The sequence below is a fragment of the Monocercomonoides exilis genome, assembly GCF_001643675.1.
Source record: "Monocercomonoides exilis strain PA203 chromosome Unknown scaffold27-1312184, whole genome shotgun sequence".
In the NCBI taxonomy this organism is placed as follows: Eukaryota; Preaxostyla; order Oxymonadida; family Polymastigidae; genus Monocercomonoides; species Monocercomonoides exilis.
The window spans coordinates 641656-654447 of NW_027150572.1; the positions used below are offsets into that span (position 1 = coordinate 641656).

At 44.4% G+C, this 12792-nt stretch overlaps 1 protein-coding gene across 1 annotated transcript; it reads right to left on the bottom strand.

The window, feature by feature from the left end:
- Positions 1–633: 633 nt before the first annotated feature.
- Positions 634–12781, bottom strand: MONOS_10827 (uncharacterized protein; the record flags this gene model as incomplete). Its single annotated transcript, XM_067863305.1, has 3 exons — positions 634–12411; positions 12574–12643; positions 12708–12781. The coding sequence occupies 3 exons, from the start codon at positions 12779–12781 to the stop codon at positions 634–636; spliced, it is 11922 nt and encodes a 3973-aa protein (XP_067725987.1).
- Between the last annotated feature and the right edge of the window lie 11 nt (positions 12782–12792).

Genomic DNA, 12792 nt, shown 5'->3' on the forward strand with positions numbered 1-12792 from the left:
ATTACTTATTCAAAAAAAAGAGCTTATAACAATCACATAGATAAGCCAATACAAACGAATGAATTAGCCGCAACGCTCCAGTTAATAAATAAGTGAAGAAAAATATAACACATAAGAATAGAGCAATGAGCGTATAGAAAGATTTTTAATGCAAGAGCTTCAACCTCTGCCAAAAGCCATTTTTTTTGAAAGAATGATTCAGAAGTAACTTTAAAAAAGCACACGAAACAAAAACTGAATAAACAATTAATTCAAAACCACTCACAAATACTTATTCGTCAATCACAGTTTCTAATTAAAACAACTTAAAAACGATATCTCAAATTATTAAACAGAAAAATAGCCATATACAAAAGAGAAACAAGACGCTCAAAGATATATAGAAAATCATTATTTCAGATGATATACAGAAAACAAATAAATAAGAAACAGAGAGATACAAATAAAAACTCAAAGAATTTCATTGGATATACATCCAAGGAAACATTCTTTGCAAAATTTGATGAGAGAATTGTTAGTCGAAAGTATTTATAGAGTTCATTTTGTCAAATGTATTTAAATAAAAATAAGACAACTTCAAAACTACTATAAAAGAATATATTGGAAATACAAGTAAGATATATATACAAACAGTTAATTAAAATTTTCTCCACTTTCATTTGAAGCTTTTGCTTGTTCTTTTGTATCATCTGCTGAAGATAAAAATGTTTCCGTTTGATCTGCAGATGGCTGATGCGATGACTCTTCAACAGAAGCTGAAGGTTTCAATTCTGAAGAAGACTCAATCACATCTGTTTGCTCAGTTGGCAAGCTCTTGCTGGGTGTTTGTGGATTTGTTTGATCTGATTCAGGAAAAGATAAAGAGGCAGTTGGAGCAGTTGCATTTGGTGTTGTAGTATTCTTGCCCAAAGCATCGGATGCTGGAAGAGCATCAGATGTTTGAACAAAAGGAAAGTTATTCAGAGAAGACACCTGCGATTCATCTGACTTGATTGCCAGAATGGATGAAGAAGAAGACAGAACAGAAGACGAAGACGCTGGAGAGCTCGGTGCAAACAAGCTCTCAGCGCTGTCTGTGGCTGCTGTTGAAGAGCCAGCCTTAGAGGTGTTCAGAGGCATGGACTGTGCCATGTATTCATTCACCGGCTGTTTCTGCGCAGAGTCAGACAAAGAACCATTGAACAGCAGGCGCTGTGGATGCTCGCCAATCGATGGATGATTTGATTGAGAAGCAGTTGAGTCAAAAGAACGAGGCGAGTCATCTGAATCCTCAGAGGTCTTGGAGGTGTAGCTTGAAGACAGCGAGCCAAAGGAAAAAGGAGGAGAAGGAGAAGGAGAAGCGCTGGAAGCATTTGAATCTGGTTGCGCGTTGATGTGGCTTGTTTCTCTTTTGGACTGCGAAGACAGCAGCAGCCGCATGTGGTTTGTGGGGACCCTTGGGTGTGCTGACTTCAGCTCAGCTGTACGTTCAATGTCTGACTGGGAAAAGGACGGATACGACGTTGCTGGCATTGAGACAGCCGAGGTTGAGCGGTTGTGCTGCTGATCGCTCTGCTCAAAGGGAGATGAGTCTGAACCTGCGATGGTTGTGTCCATGCTGATCATCGGTTCGTAATGCGGACCTGGGGAAAGGGTGTTGTCGTCCCAGTCATATTGTCCGAAGGAGAAAGGAGAAAGGTGCATTTTGTGTGACATTGACAGCGTTTCAAGTGAATTTGATGGGTCCAATGGAGGAAACGTTGCTGAAGAATCTTGTGGAATGCTTTGCTTCTGCAAATCAGAAATTGCTTGAGCTTCTGATAATAAGATTGGCGATGATGGGAATAACGAAGAAGAAGAGGAAAAAGAAAAACTCGAAGAATTTGAAGAAGATGGAGGCAAATTAAGCATCGAGAAGTTCATAGCAGATGAGGTAGATGATGAATAAGGCACTGTTCGAGGTCTGGGAAGTGTTTTCAAATAGTCAAAATTCAAAGAATCATCCGAAATGCTCGTTTTCTCTGTTTTTGTGTTTTCCATCGCGGCAGCAGCAGAATTAGAATCAGAAATGATTGGTTGCTTTTGCCGAGATTCCGATTCAAATCTTCTTTCATCCAACAATCCTTCATTTGATCGTTGCTGCAACTGAAACTGCTGCAGCTGTTGTTGTTGAAGTTGCATTCCAATTCTTCCCTCTCCTGATTCAATCATCTGCCCTTGCTGCTCATTCCTTTTATTCTCCTCCTCATTCCTGTTTCCAATCAACACTCCATCGACAGTTCCAACCACCACCACTGCACCTTCACCTTCATCTCCTTTATTCTCCACTAGTCTGATCTGTTGTTGTTGTTGTTGCTGCTGCAGAGACACATTCGCCGAGTCATCCATACTTGTTGGTGGCAGAATCACTCCCATCATCTCCAGCTGCGGTGTTGACATCTCCTCCATCGACTGCGTTCGCTTCAGTTTCATCTTGCTGTCTCGCGTGCGCTGCGAGGATTGTGTGGTTGATCCATCTGACTGCTGCTGTTGCTGTTGCTGCTGCTGAATTGAAGTAGAGCGGGAATCGCCAGAAGATACTGCATTGGACGGGGCAGAGGAGTGCGTGCCAATGGAAAACGGAGTCAATGAATGCGATATTGTTTGGGAGCGCCCATTGGAAGGCGATTGAGACAGCGAAAGCGATTGGGTGCGGCGGCCAGACTGCGAAAGGGCAGAAAGCTGTGAACCTGCAGGGGAGAAAGACCTGAACGATTGCGTGAGCGAAAGCGACTGCTGGTTGGACATCGCGCCAGACGCTGAGCCCAACGAGGATTTTGTGGCTGAATTGAGCGAGTGCTGAGCAGAGGAGAAGTGTGAGTGAGTGCGCATCAGTGTGCCAGAGAAGGAAAGCGATTGTGCATCAGACATCACATAGGAGCTTTCGGTTCCACGCTGCTGGCTCATTGAAGGCGAGCTGTCTGACTTGGTGGAAGGACGTCGCGACAGCATATCATCTCCATCTTCACTCCTGCCTCCACGCACCAGTGAATAAGGTGTTGTCTCTGTTGCATTGCTCCTCTTCCCTTCTTCTTTCGTGCTCGACTCCTGGCTTTCCTGGCTGTTGCTGCTTGCATCTGCAAAACTCTGCTTGTCCATCCGCTCTGTCATTTTGCTTTGTGCTGAAACAGAACTTCTCTTCCTCTCATTCTCCAGCATGTGCATCGACTGCATGTTCTCTGCTGTGTGGTAGGATGCACTCCCTTTCAGCGAGTGCGAGCGAATTGGGCGAGGAGACAGCGTCAGCGACTCAGCAGATGACAAATGAGTGTCCATTGAATTCCCAGCAATCGAGGGAGACGTCTGATGCAAGGCGTTCTGCAGATAAGGTGAGATCATCGGCTTGTCAGACTTTGGCGAGCGGTCAGTCACTTTCTGCCGCAGCGGCACATTCACCAGAGACAGATTCGTTGCGAGTGATGACTGAGACAAGGTGGATGTGGCTGATTGAGTGCGATCGATGAAGAGGCCTTTGTCGAAATAGCCTGGGGACATCACAGACGCATCAGAATGCTCCTGCTGAGAAGAGTGGGCAGAGATTGGAGAAGCAGTTGATGCAGAGGCACGGGATTTGGTGTCGAGGTTGGCGCCTTTGGGAACAAATGAGGGAGCCAATGGCGACAGAACACGGTGAGTGAGAGAGGAGAAGGAAGAGGCTACAGACATGTTGGATGCACGCGACGCTGGTGAGTTTGTGAACGGCCCCAGCGAAAAAGCAGATGCGACTGAGAAAGAAGCTGATCCGCGGTAGAGCGAAGCTGAGGTAGTTCCAATAGTCCCAGTGGTTGCAGAGGTCCCGCTGTTGCTTTCAGACTCGGTGGAGAAGCGGGAAGACGCCTCGTTTCTGGAGGAGAGTGTGGTTGTGGAGGAAGTGTCTGAGAGAGAAGAGTCGCTGCCGGGTGAGATGCGATGAGAAGAGACGTCTTTGGCTTCAGTGAGATGATCAGGCAGACGCTGCAGATGAACCTGCGAGGAGGAGAGCATCATCGACGGTGACTGGACAAACTGCTGAGGAGGATGGGTCATTGAGAAGATGGAAAAAGAAGAGGAAGAAGAGGAAGAAGAAGAAGAGGAGGAGGTGTTATGAGTAACAGTGGACATATCAGTTGGGATTAGAGAAACAGACGATTGAGATGAAGCATTTGAACGAATGACAGAAGAAGTCGATGTTGGAGACGTTATAGGTGAGGAATGCGAAGACACCAGCGAGTGAGAAAAAGACGTGACTGACTTTGAAGATGCAGATGGTGTTAATGTTGTTCCTTTTGTCTGCGTGGATGAGTTACGTCCGCTGTTGTTGTCGGTCGTGGGTGTTGTTGTGTGTGTCAGGATTGGCTCAGGCAGCTGCGAAAGTGGAGCAGAGAGGAGCCTCTGCTCGTATTCTTTGCCTTTCTCGTCCTCTTCCACCTGCTGCAGCCCTTCAGTCAAGTAGATGGAAGGATGGCTGGCTGAATACGACGGACTGGTCATCTGTTTGTGCTTGCTGGTATGTGTTGGCCTCAGCTGCTGCATCGACTGAGATATGCCCAGCGGTATTTCAGTCAGCTTCTCAAAGGAAGAGCTGCCATCTGACAGGCGCTGGAAGGCAGTTGCGCGGCTGATGACTTGTTTCGATGGCTTGCTGTGTCTGTCCATTGCACGATGCACATGATAGCGCATGTGGCGGTGAGTGCTGCTGTTGCTTTGGCTGAGACTCTGGCTGATGCTCTGGCTAATGCTCTGAGTTATGCTTTGACTGAGACTTTGACTGAGACTTTGGCTTATGCTCTGACTGTCGCTGTGATCTTGATGCTCATGCTGACGTTGATGTTGATGTTTGTGTTCATGTTGATGTTGACGTTGGGATTCTTGTTCATTTCCACGTTGTTGGCTGTTATGATGATGCTTGTGATGCTTATGGTGCTTATGATGCTTATGGTGTTTGTGATGACGATGCTTGTGTGAATGTGAATGTGAATGAGTGTGAGTACTGCTGAGATCTAACTGACTTGTGTGGCTAATGTCATTGCTATGTTCACTATGACTTGTGTGTTGATTGTTCTGTTCGGTCTGTTTGTGTTTATGCTGATGATGCTTCTGATGGTGTTTCTGATGATGCTGATGATTTGTGTGATTATGAGCTATTCCATCATTAAATGCGCCAACTTGCAGTGTCTTTGCAGAAGAGAGTGTTGTTGGAGAAGGCCATGTTGTTGGAGTTGTTGTGGTGGTGGCTGTTGACTCGCCAGAGCCAGGGACGATGAAGAGAGATTCATTCATTGACTCAATGCTGTTGCTCTTGAAGTGGGTGGAGGAGTTGGGAGAGGCTGAAGAATGCAGAGAGGCAGAGAGAGAAGAGGAAGAAGAAGAGGAAGAAGAGGAAGAGGAAGAGGAAGAAGATGAAGAGGAGGAGGAGGAGGAGGAGCTAGAAGAAGATGCAGCAGCAGAAGAAGAAGCAGAGGCAGAAACAGAAGATGAAGTGGAATGCTTCGAACCAGCTGCAGTTGATACAGAAACAGAAGAAGATGTCGAAGAAGAGGAAGAAGAAGAAGATGATGATGAAGAGGAGGAAGAAGAAGATGAGGATGTTGAAGCAGTTGCAGAAGATTGAAGAGAAAGAACAGAAGCTGTTTCACCTTGTTTCTTTTCTGATTCTTCAGTGTGCTCATGAATTCTTGTTTGTAGCGATTCATTTCCTTCTTTTCCTTCTTCAATTTCTTCTTCTTCTTTTCCTTCTTCTCTTTCTCTCATTTTCCCTTCTGTTTCTGTATTCAAAGGTGTATTTTGTGCTCCAACAGAAGAAATATCAGAAGAAGCAGCAGCAGCAATTGCATTGCTACGTGGTGATAATAACAGAGAATTTTGATTGGAATCAGAAGAAGAGGATGAGGAGAAAGAAGAAGAAGCTGAAGAGGAGGAACCCGAAGAAGAAGAAATAGAAGATAAAGCAACAGCATTCGGAGAAGTGATTTCCGAAATGTTTAGATTAGCAGTTGCGTGCTGCAATGGAGAAGAAGAAGGAGAAGAAGAAGGAGAAGAAGAAGGAGAAGAAGAAGCAAAAGGAGAAGGAGAAGGAGAGAAAGAGAAAGTGTTGTCAGATGAAAGAACACGTTCAGGCAACGCCAGCTGAGAAGAAGAAGAAGAAGAAGACAAAGAAGAAGAGGGGAAAGGTGAATTAGCATTCGTTTCTTGAAGATTGCTTAAAGATGACCGAGAAGCCTGAAAAGAAGGTTGATTGGCAGATAACAAGAATCTTGTGTTAGTAGTGAAAGGAGAAGAAGAAGAAGGCGAAATTATTTGATTCGAGGCCAAAAGAGAAGAATTGCCTGGTTTTTCAATCGGAGGCAGAACAGTTCCATTGGGCAGGCGAATAAGACCATTTCCTGTTGTAGATGATGTTGTTGTTGTTGATTTCACAGCTGAAGGAGAAGAAGAAGGAGAAGAAGGAGAAGAAGATAATGATGATGAAGCAGGAATAGAAGACAATGAAGAAGAATTAGCAGAATTAGAAGCAGAAGCAGAAGAAATAGAAGGTATAGCAGCCCCTCTTGCAGACAGAGCCATTTGGAGTGCAGTCTGCCTTGATTGCAGTTCAGCAGAGGAGATTTGGTGTATGCTGTCGTGTATGCTCAGTGCAGGTGTCTGTGGCTGGGCAGAGATTGGGATGGGGCGATAGGGAGAGAGAGAAGAGGAGGAAGAAGAAGAGGAAGAAGGGAAGGAAGAAATTGAGAAAGAAGAAGAGGAAGGGATATCTTTGGCATAGAGTTGAGATGAGGAAGAGGAAGAGGAAGAGGAAGAAGAAGAAGAAGAAGAAGAAGATGATGATGATGACGGAGTAGATGAAGGAATCGCAGAGAAAAAGAAAGAAGTAGAAGGAGAAAGTGAAGGAGAAGGAGAAGGAGAAAAAGACAATGAAGAATAAGGAATCAGATTATGCATTTGTTGCTGAAGCTGCTGCTGCTGAAGCTGCTGCTGCTGCAAATTAAATCCTTGAGAAGATTTCATAGAAGCATCTGCGAATAAACTGGATATTTCATCTTCTTTCTGTCTCTTTTGAGGGAAAGGCTCCTGAAACATAGACACATTTGATGAAGAGATAGCAGATTCTGTTGAATCATCTGGAAGAGAGGGCTGATTAACAGCATTTGAAGTAGAAGAAGAAGGAGAGGAAGAGGAAGAAGATGATGAAAATGTAGAAGAAGGAGAAAGAGAAGGAATTTTTGTTGGCACAGGAGAAATTGTAGATAACGCATCTAATGAATCTGAAGAAGAAGAGGAGGAGGAAGAGGAAGAAGAGGAAGAAGAGGAAGAAGAAGAGGAAGAAAAAGAGGAAGAAGAAGAGGAAGAGGAGGAGGAGGAGGAAGAAGGCTGTGAAAAGGAAGCAAGAGAAACGAAAGGAGGAGAGAAAGAAGGAGAAGGAGCAGCAGAAATAGAAGACATGGAAGTATACAGAGATTTGCTGAATGGAGGAGGCAGAGGAGATTGCGAGGGAAGGAAGGAGTCACTAAGCATAGGAACAGAAGAAGAAGAAGAGGAAGAAGAAGAAGGAGAAGGAGAAGGAGAAAAAGATGAATTCTGATTAGGACTATTATCTGATGGCATAACTGATGATGAAGATGTAGAAGATGAAGAAGAAGATGATGAAGAAGAAGATGATGATGATGTTATTGTTGTGAAAGGAACAGGAGAAACATAAGAGAAAGAAGAAGCAGAGGGAGAAGGGTAAGTCAAAGAGAAGCTGCCATGAGAAGAAGAAGAAGGAGAGCCAATGGAAGAGCCAGGAAGAGGGTTTAGCTGATTGGAAGGAAAAGAAGATGAGGAGGAGGAGGAAGAAGAAGAAGAAGAAGAAGAAGAAGAAGAAGAAGAAGAAGAAGAGGGGGAGGAAGAGGGAGAGGAGAAAGAAAGAGAGGGAAAAGAAGAAGAAGAAGAAGAAGAAGAAGAAGAAGAAGAAGAAGAAGAAGATGATGATGATGATGATGTATCAGGGAGTGTATTTAGAGGTTTTGTTGCGTTTTGTCCAGCATTTGAAGAAGAAGAAGAAGAAGAAGTCAAAGAAAAATCCGAAGACTTAACAGAAGAAGAAGAAGAAGAGGAGGGGGAAGAAGAAGAATTGTCAGTGAAAGCAGCAGCAGAAGGAGGAGGAAGCGGAGGAAGCTGAGAAAGTGTTGCATGAGCAAAATGTTGCTGTGACAGTTGTTGAGGCAGTTGTTGTTGTTGCTGCTGTAAATGGAGTGAATTATGAAACATGTGTGAATTAAGCGAGTTATGTGAATTAAGTGAATGGAGTGATTGTGGTGAGTATTGTTGAGGATATTGTGGAGCATATTGTGAGTGTTGCGTGTGAGGACTTGAATGTGGAGTAGAATGTGGAGTTGTATGAGGAGTTGAGAGAGGAGAAGAATGAGGGTGGAGATGAAGAAGGGGAGGAGGTGGGGGAGGGAGAGAAGAGATGGTGGAGAGAGGGAAAGAAGAGGAAGAGGAAGAGGAGGAGGAAGAGGAAGAGGAAGAGGAAGAGGAAGAGGAAGAGGAAGAGGAAGAGGAAGAGGAAGAGGAAGAGGAAGAGGAAGAGGAAGAGGAAGAGGAAGAGGAAGAGGAAGAGGAAGAGGAAGAGGAAGAGGAAGAGGAAGAGGAGGAGGAAGAAGAAGAAGATGATGATTGATTTGAAATGTTAGTTGAAGATAATGGAGTTGGAGGACGAGAAGAAGATGAAGAAGAAGTCTTTGAAGAAGAAGAAGAAGAAGAAGAAGAAGAAGAAGATGATGATGATGATGATGATGAATTGTTAGCAGCTGATGCAAATGAAGGAGGAATGGAATTGTTATTAGATGATTGAGAGGAAGAAGAAGAAGAAGAAGAAGAAGAAGAAGAAGAAGAAGGAGAGGAAGAAGCAGATTGTAATGATAAGTTTGAGCTGTGTTGATAGACAGAACCAGCAGAAAGAGGGCGCATTTCAGCATTCAACAGAACACGATTGAATTCTCTATTGGACGAAGAAGACAGTCCATTGAATGAATGAAATAGATGAACAGACGGAGAAGAAGAAGAAGAAGAAGCAGAAGAAGAAGAAAGAGGAGGCAAAGAAGATATTGTTCTGCTATTAGAGGGTATTTCTAGTGATGGGTGTGGATACATTCCAACAGCCGGCAAAAGAGGCAGAGAACTGCCCCTGCTGCTGCTGATGGCGCTGTTGTGAATGAAAGAGGAGGAGGAAGAAGAAGGTGTTGCAGGGAGAGGAGAATGGCTGGGGATGAAAGGAGGAGAAGGGGTGTGGCGGAGGGAAGGAGGGAGAGAAGAAGGAAGAGTTTGGGGAAGAGAAAGGGGGGCTGTTGAAGAAGAAGAAGAAGAAGAAGAAGAAGAAAATGATGATGATGATGATGAAGGATTGGGAACAGGAACAGGAAGAGGGAGATGAAGAGGCAAAGGAAGAGGAAAAGACTGCTGATGTTGCTGCTGTGACTGAGAATTGGGTGATTGCTGAAGAGAGGCAGAAGAAGATGAGGAAGAAGAAGAGGAAGAAGAAGTAGAATTCAATGGAGGAGCAAGAGAAAGAAGCTTTTCATTGTTTGAAGTGGCAGAATTGCTATCGATGTACAAAGGAAGTGAATTGCAAGAGCATGTCTTGTACATTCCAACAGAATGCTTAGATGAAGAAGAAGAGGAGGAAGAAGATGTTGATGATGATTGATTTGGACAGTTGCTCTGGAAGGAGGAAGAGAAACCAGGGTGTTGCAGTTGTCTATTTGACATGGAGGAGGAGGAGGAGGAGGAAGAAGAAGAAGAAGGTGAAGATGAATATTTGCCAGAGTCATTGCCAAACAGCTGTTGAGGGATGCTCTGTTGCTGAGAGATGATAGGAACAGACAGAGGACGCGAACAATACACAGGTGGCTGGCTCTGAAGATGCCTTTTCTTGTTTTGATAATGCTGTTGGTTAAGCTGTGGTTGGTTAATTTGTTGGTTATTATTATTATTATTCATAAATTGTTGTTGATTGTGCTGTATCTGTTGTAATTGCAATTGTAATTGAAGTTGCTGCTGCTGCAACTGCTGCTGTGTCTGTTGGTGTGGCAGCATATTCAATCCGTGTGGCTGGCTGAATGCTGGCGAGAAATGCCGCTGTGTCTGTGCATCTGATGCCTGTTTGTGCGAATAATTAGACATCTTCTGAGGGGCAGGGAGCGACATGGGCGAATTGTACAGGCTGAGCGATGGGGAATATTCAGAGTCTGAAGACGCAGGAGAGAAAGAGCAAGAGCGCGATGGAGTGGAAAACCGCCCTGTGTCAGCATTAGGGTCGCTGCAAAAGGTGCTGGATGAGAAAGAGGCAGAGGCAGAGGCAGAAGAAGAGGAAGAGGAAGAAGAGCAGGAGCGAGGAGGCACCACAGGAAGTGACTGGATGAAAGATCCCTGCGATTCTGAAGGCTTCAGCAGCTGTGGGGTGCTCTTGTGTGAGTCGTTGTCTTCGTCCACACCGAATTCGCGATGGAGAGACAAGTGAGAACTTCTCGTTGATTGTGCGGGACTCAAAAGGCATTTCGTGTTGCTCTTCTCTTTGTCGCTCTCGTCTTCCACGCTGCTCAGCACACTTTTGGACTTTTCATTCGCATTCTTGGCTTCTTCTCCTTCGTCTTTTCCTTTCTCTTTCTCCTTCTCTTTCTCCTTCTCTTTCTCTTTCTCCATTTTTTCTTTCATCTCTTTTTCTTTTTCTTTTTCTTTTTCTTTTTCTTTCTCTTTCTCCATCTTCTCCCTCATCTCCCTCATTTCCTTCTCTCTCTCCTTCTCCTTCTCCTTCTCCTCCTTCTTCCTCTTCAGCTCCCAGCTGATCTTCTCCTCCACAACCACCTTCAGATTCGCTGCAGGCTTCAGCGCCTTCAAACAGCATCCACAGCAGCACTGCGAAGCCACACGGTACACATCCACATACCGCAGCAGCCGAAACACAGGGCAGATGAACTCTCCCTTCGCTGCTGCTTGTCTGATGGACAGACTGTTCTGCAGGAGCTTCAGGTGCAGCTGCTGTGCCTGCTCAACTGCATCGATGTTCCCTCCTCTTCCTCTGTCGCCTTCTCCTTTTTCTCCGTCGCGCCGCCCTTTCCCTCTTTTGTCTCCTCGCCTCCCTCGGTCTTCCTTTGAGACAGACAAAGGCGTCAGATCAAAGCCAATGCAGAAGCGGATGCTTTGCTGCGGGGCTTTGTCTGAAGGAGAAGAAGAAGAGGAGGAGGAGTAGGAAGAAGAGGAAGGAGAAGAAGAATTCGACACAAATTGAGTGATGGGCGAGGATGAGGACAATGTTGGAACGAGAGCGTGTTCAGAAGCAGAGAGCAGCGGGAACAGCGGGTGGAGGATTCCGAGTGGAGGCAAAGGGAAGAAAGAACAGCCAGTAGAATGCTCAGAAAAAGATGTTGCTGCGCAATCACTGTGCAAGTCAGATTCAGTGTGCGATAATTCAGATTGTTCTGGAGATGATAACAATGACGATTCAATTGTGTATTGGGTGTATTGAATGTTCTTTGTGATGATCGAAAGGATTGTGCCTGGTTTGATCACAAGCTGCCCTTGTGATTGGGCTGAGCTGATGATTTCTTTAGGCGAAGAAGGCGGCTGCGATAAAAGTGGTTTGTTGCGCTCCTGCTCCATAGACTTTGAGCTCTGTGCATCGCCTGCTTCTTCTTTTCTTTTGCTGCTGTCATCCAAAGGCTTTTTCGATTCTGACCGTTCGGCTTGTTGAACAAAATTCATTCTCGGAAAATGCAGCTCCTTCTCAAACACATCGTTTCTCTTCCCTTTGGCAACGATGCTCTGTATGCTTTCCTTGAAGCCTATCCTCTTCCACTTCATCATCTCGTCCAAAGTGAATGACAGGCGATCCTCATTCTGCATTTGCAGCTGCAGCAGCGTTCTTTTAGCCACGTTCAATACAGCCATTGACCGTCCTCGTTCGCTAAGCTCAAATCCTGCATCAGCAGGCGACAGAAGAGAAATTTGCGGGGAAAAGACAAAAGTTGGTATCATTGCAGCATGGACGTGATATGTATTGTTCTTTCTACGTCCGCTCTTGACAATTGAATGCTTTGGATGACTGTTTTTGCCTATAATTGTAAATGCCTCGCCTTTTTGTTGTTGGGCGGAATAAGGAACTAAACGTCCAGGAAACTGTGAAGGTTGATTATATAAGTGAGCTGCGTATCTTGGGTTTTGTGCACGCCGTTCAAAAGATGCCTTTGAAGATTGAAAAATAGTATTCCTTGCAGTAGAACTATTTGTCGGAGCAACCGAAAATGTTGATTGACCATGCGCTTCTCGTTCTTTTTGAATTAGACGATAAAACGATTGCGCAAGACTTGGTTCATCAAACATAATTATCCAATCTTGAAGAGAAACATCGCGAAAAGCAACAGAGCAATTGTCATTCATCTTTAATATCAATAAACGAAAGATGTTGCACAAACTCATTTTCAAAAAGAAGATAAAAAGTTAAAATTTACAAACCCTGCACAAAAAATTTGGGTTCAAGATATCAAAATGAATTATTGTCGTTGTAATTTGATCTATTTGTCGAAATAACTGGAAATATACGCAATTCGATATTTTATCCTTCAAAAGTGTAACATATGATGAGCCTTTAAAATCATAATGCTGTTCATTACTTAACAAACAATATTAATATATGAAAATAACAATTAGTCTTCAATAAAATAATAATAAAATACATTTGATAGCAACTAGCTAGCGCACAAAAGATACTCTCAAACGATCCTTGTGGCATATTCCATTGTGTTGCCATCAAGGATGGAG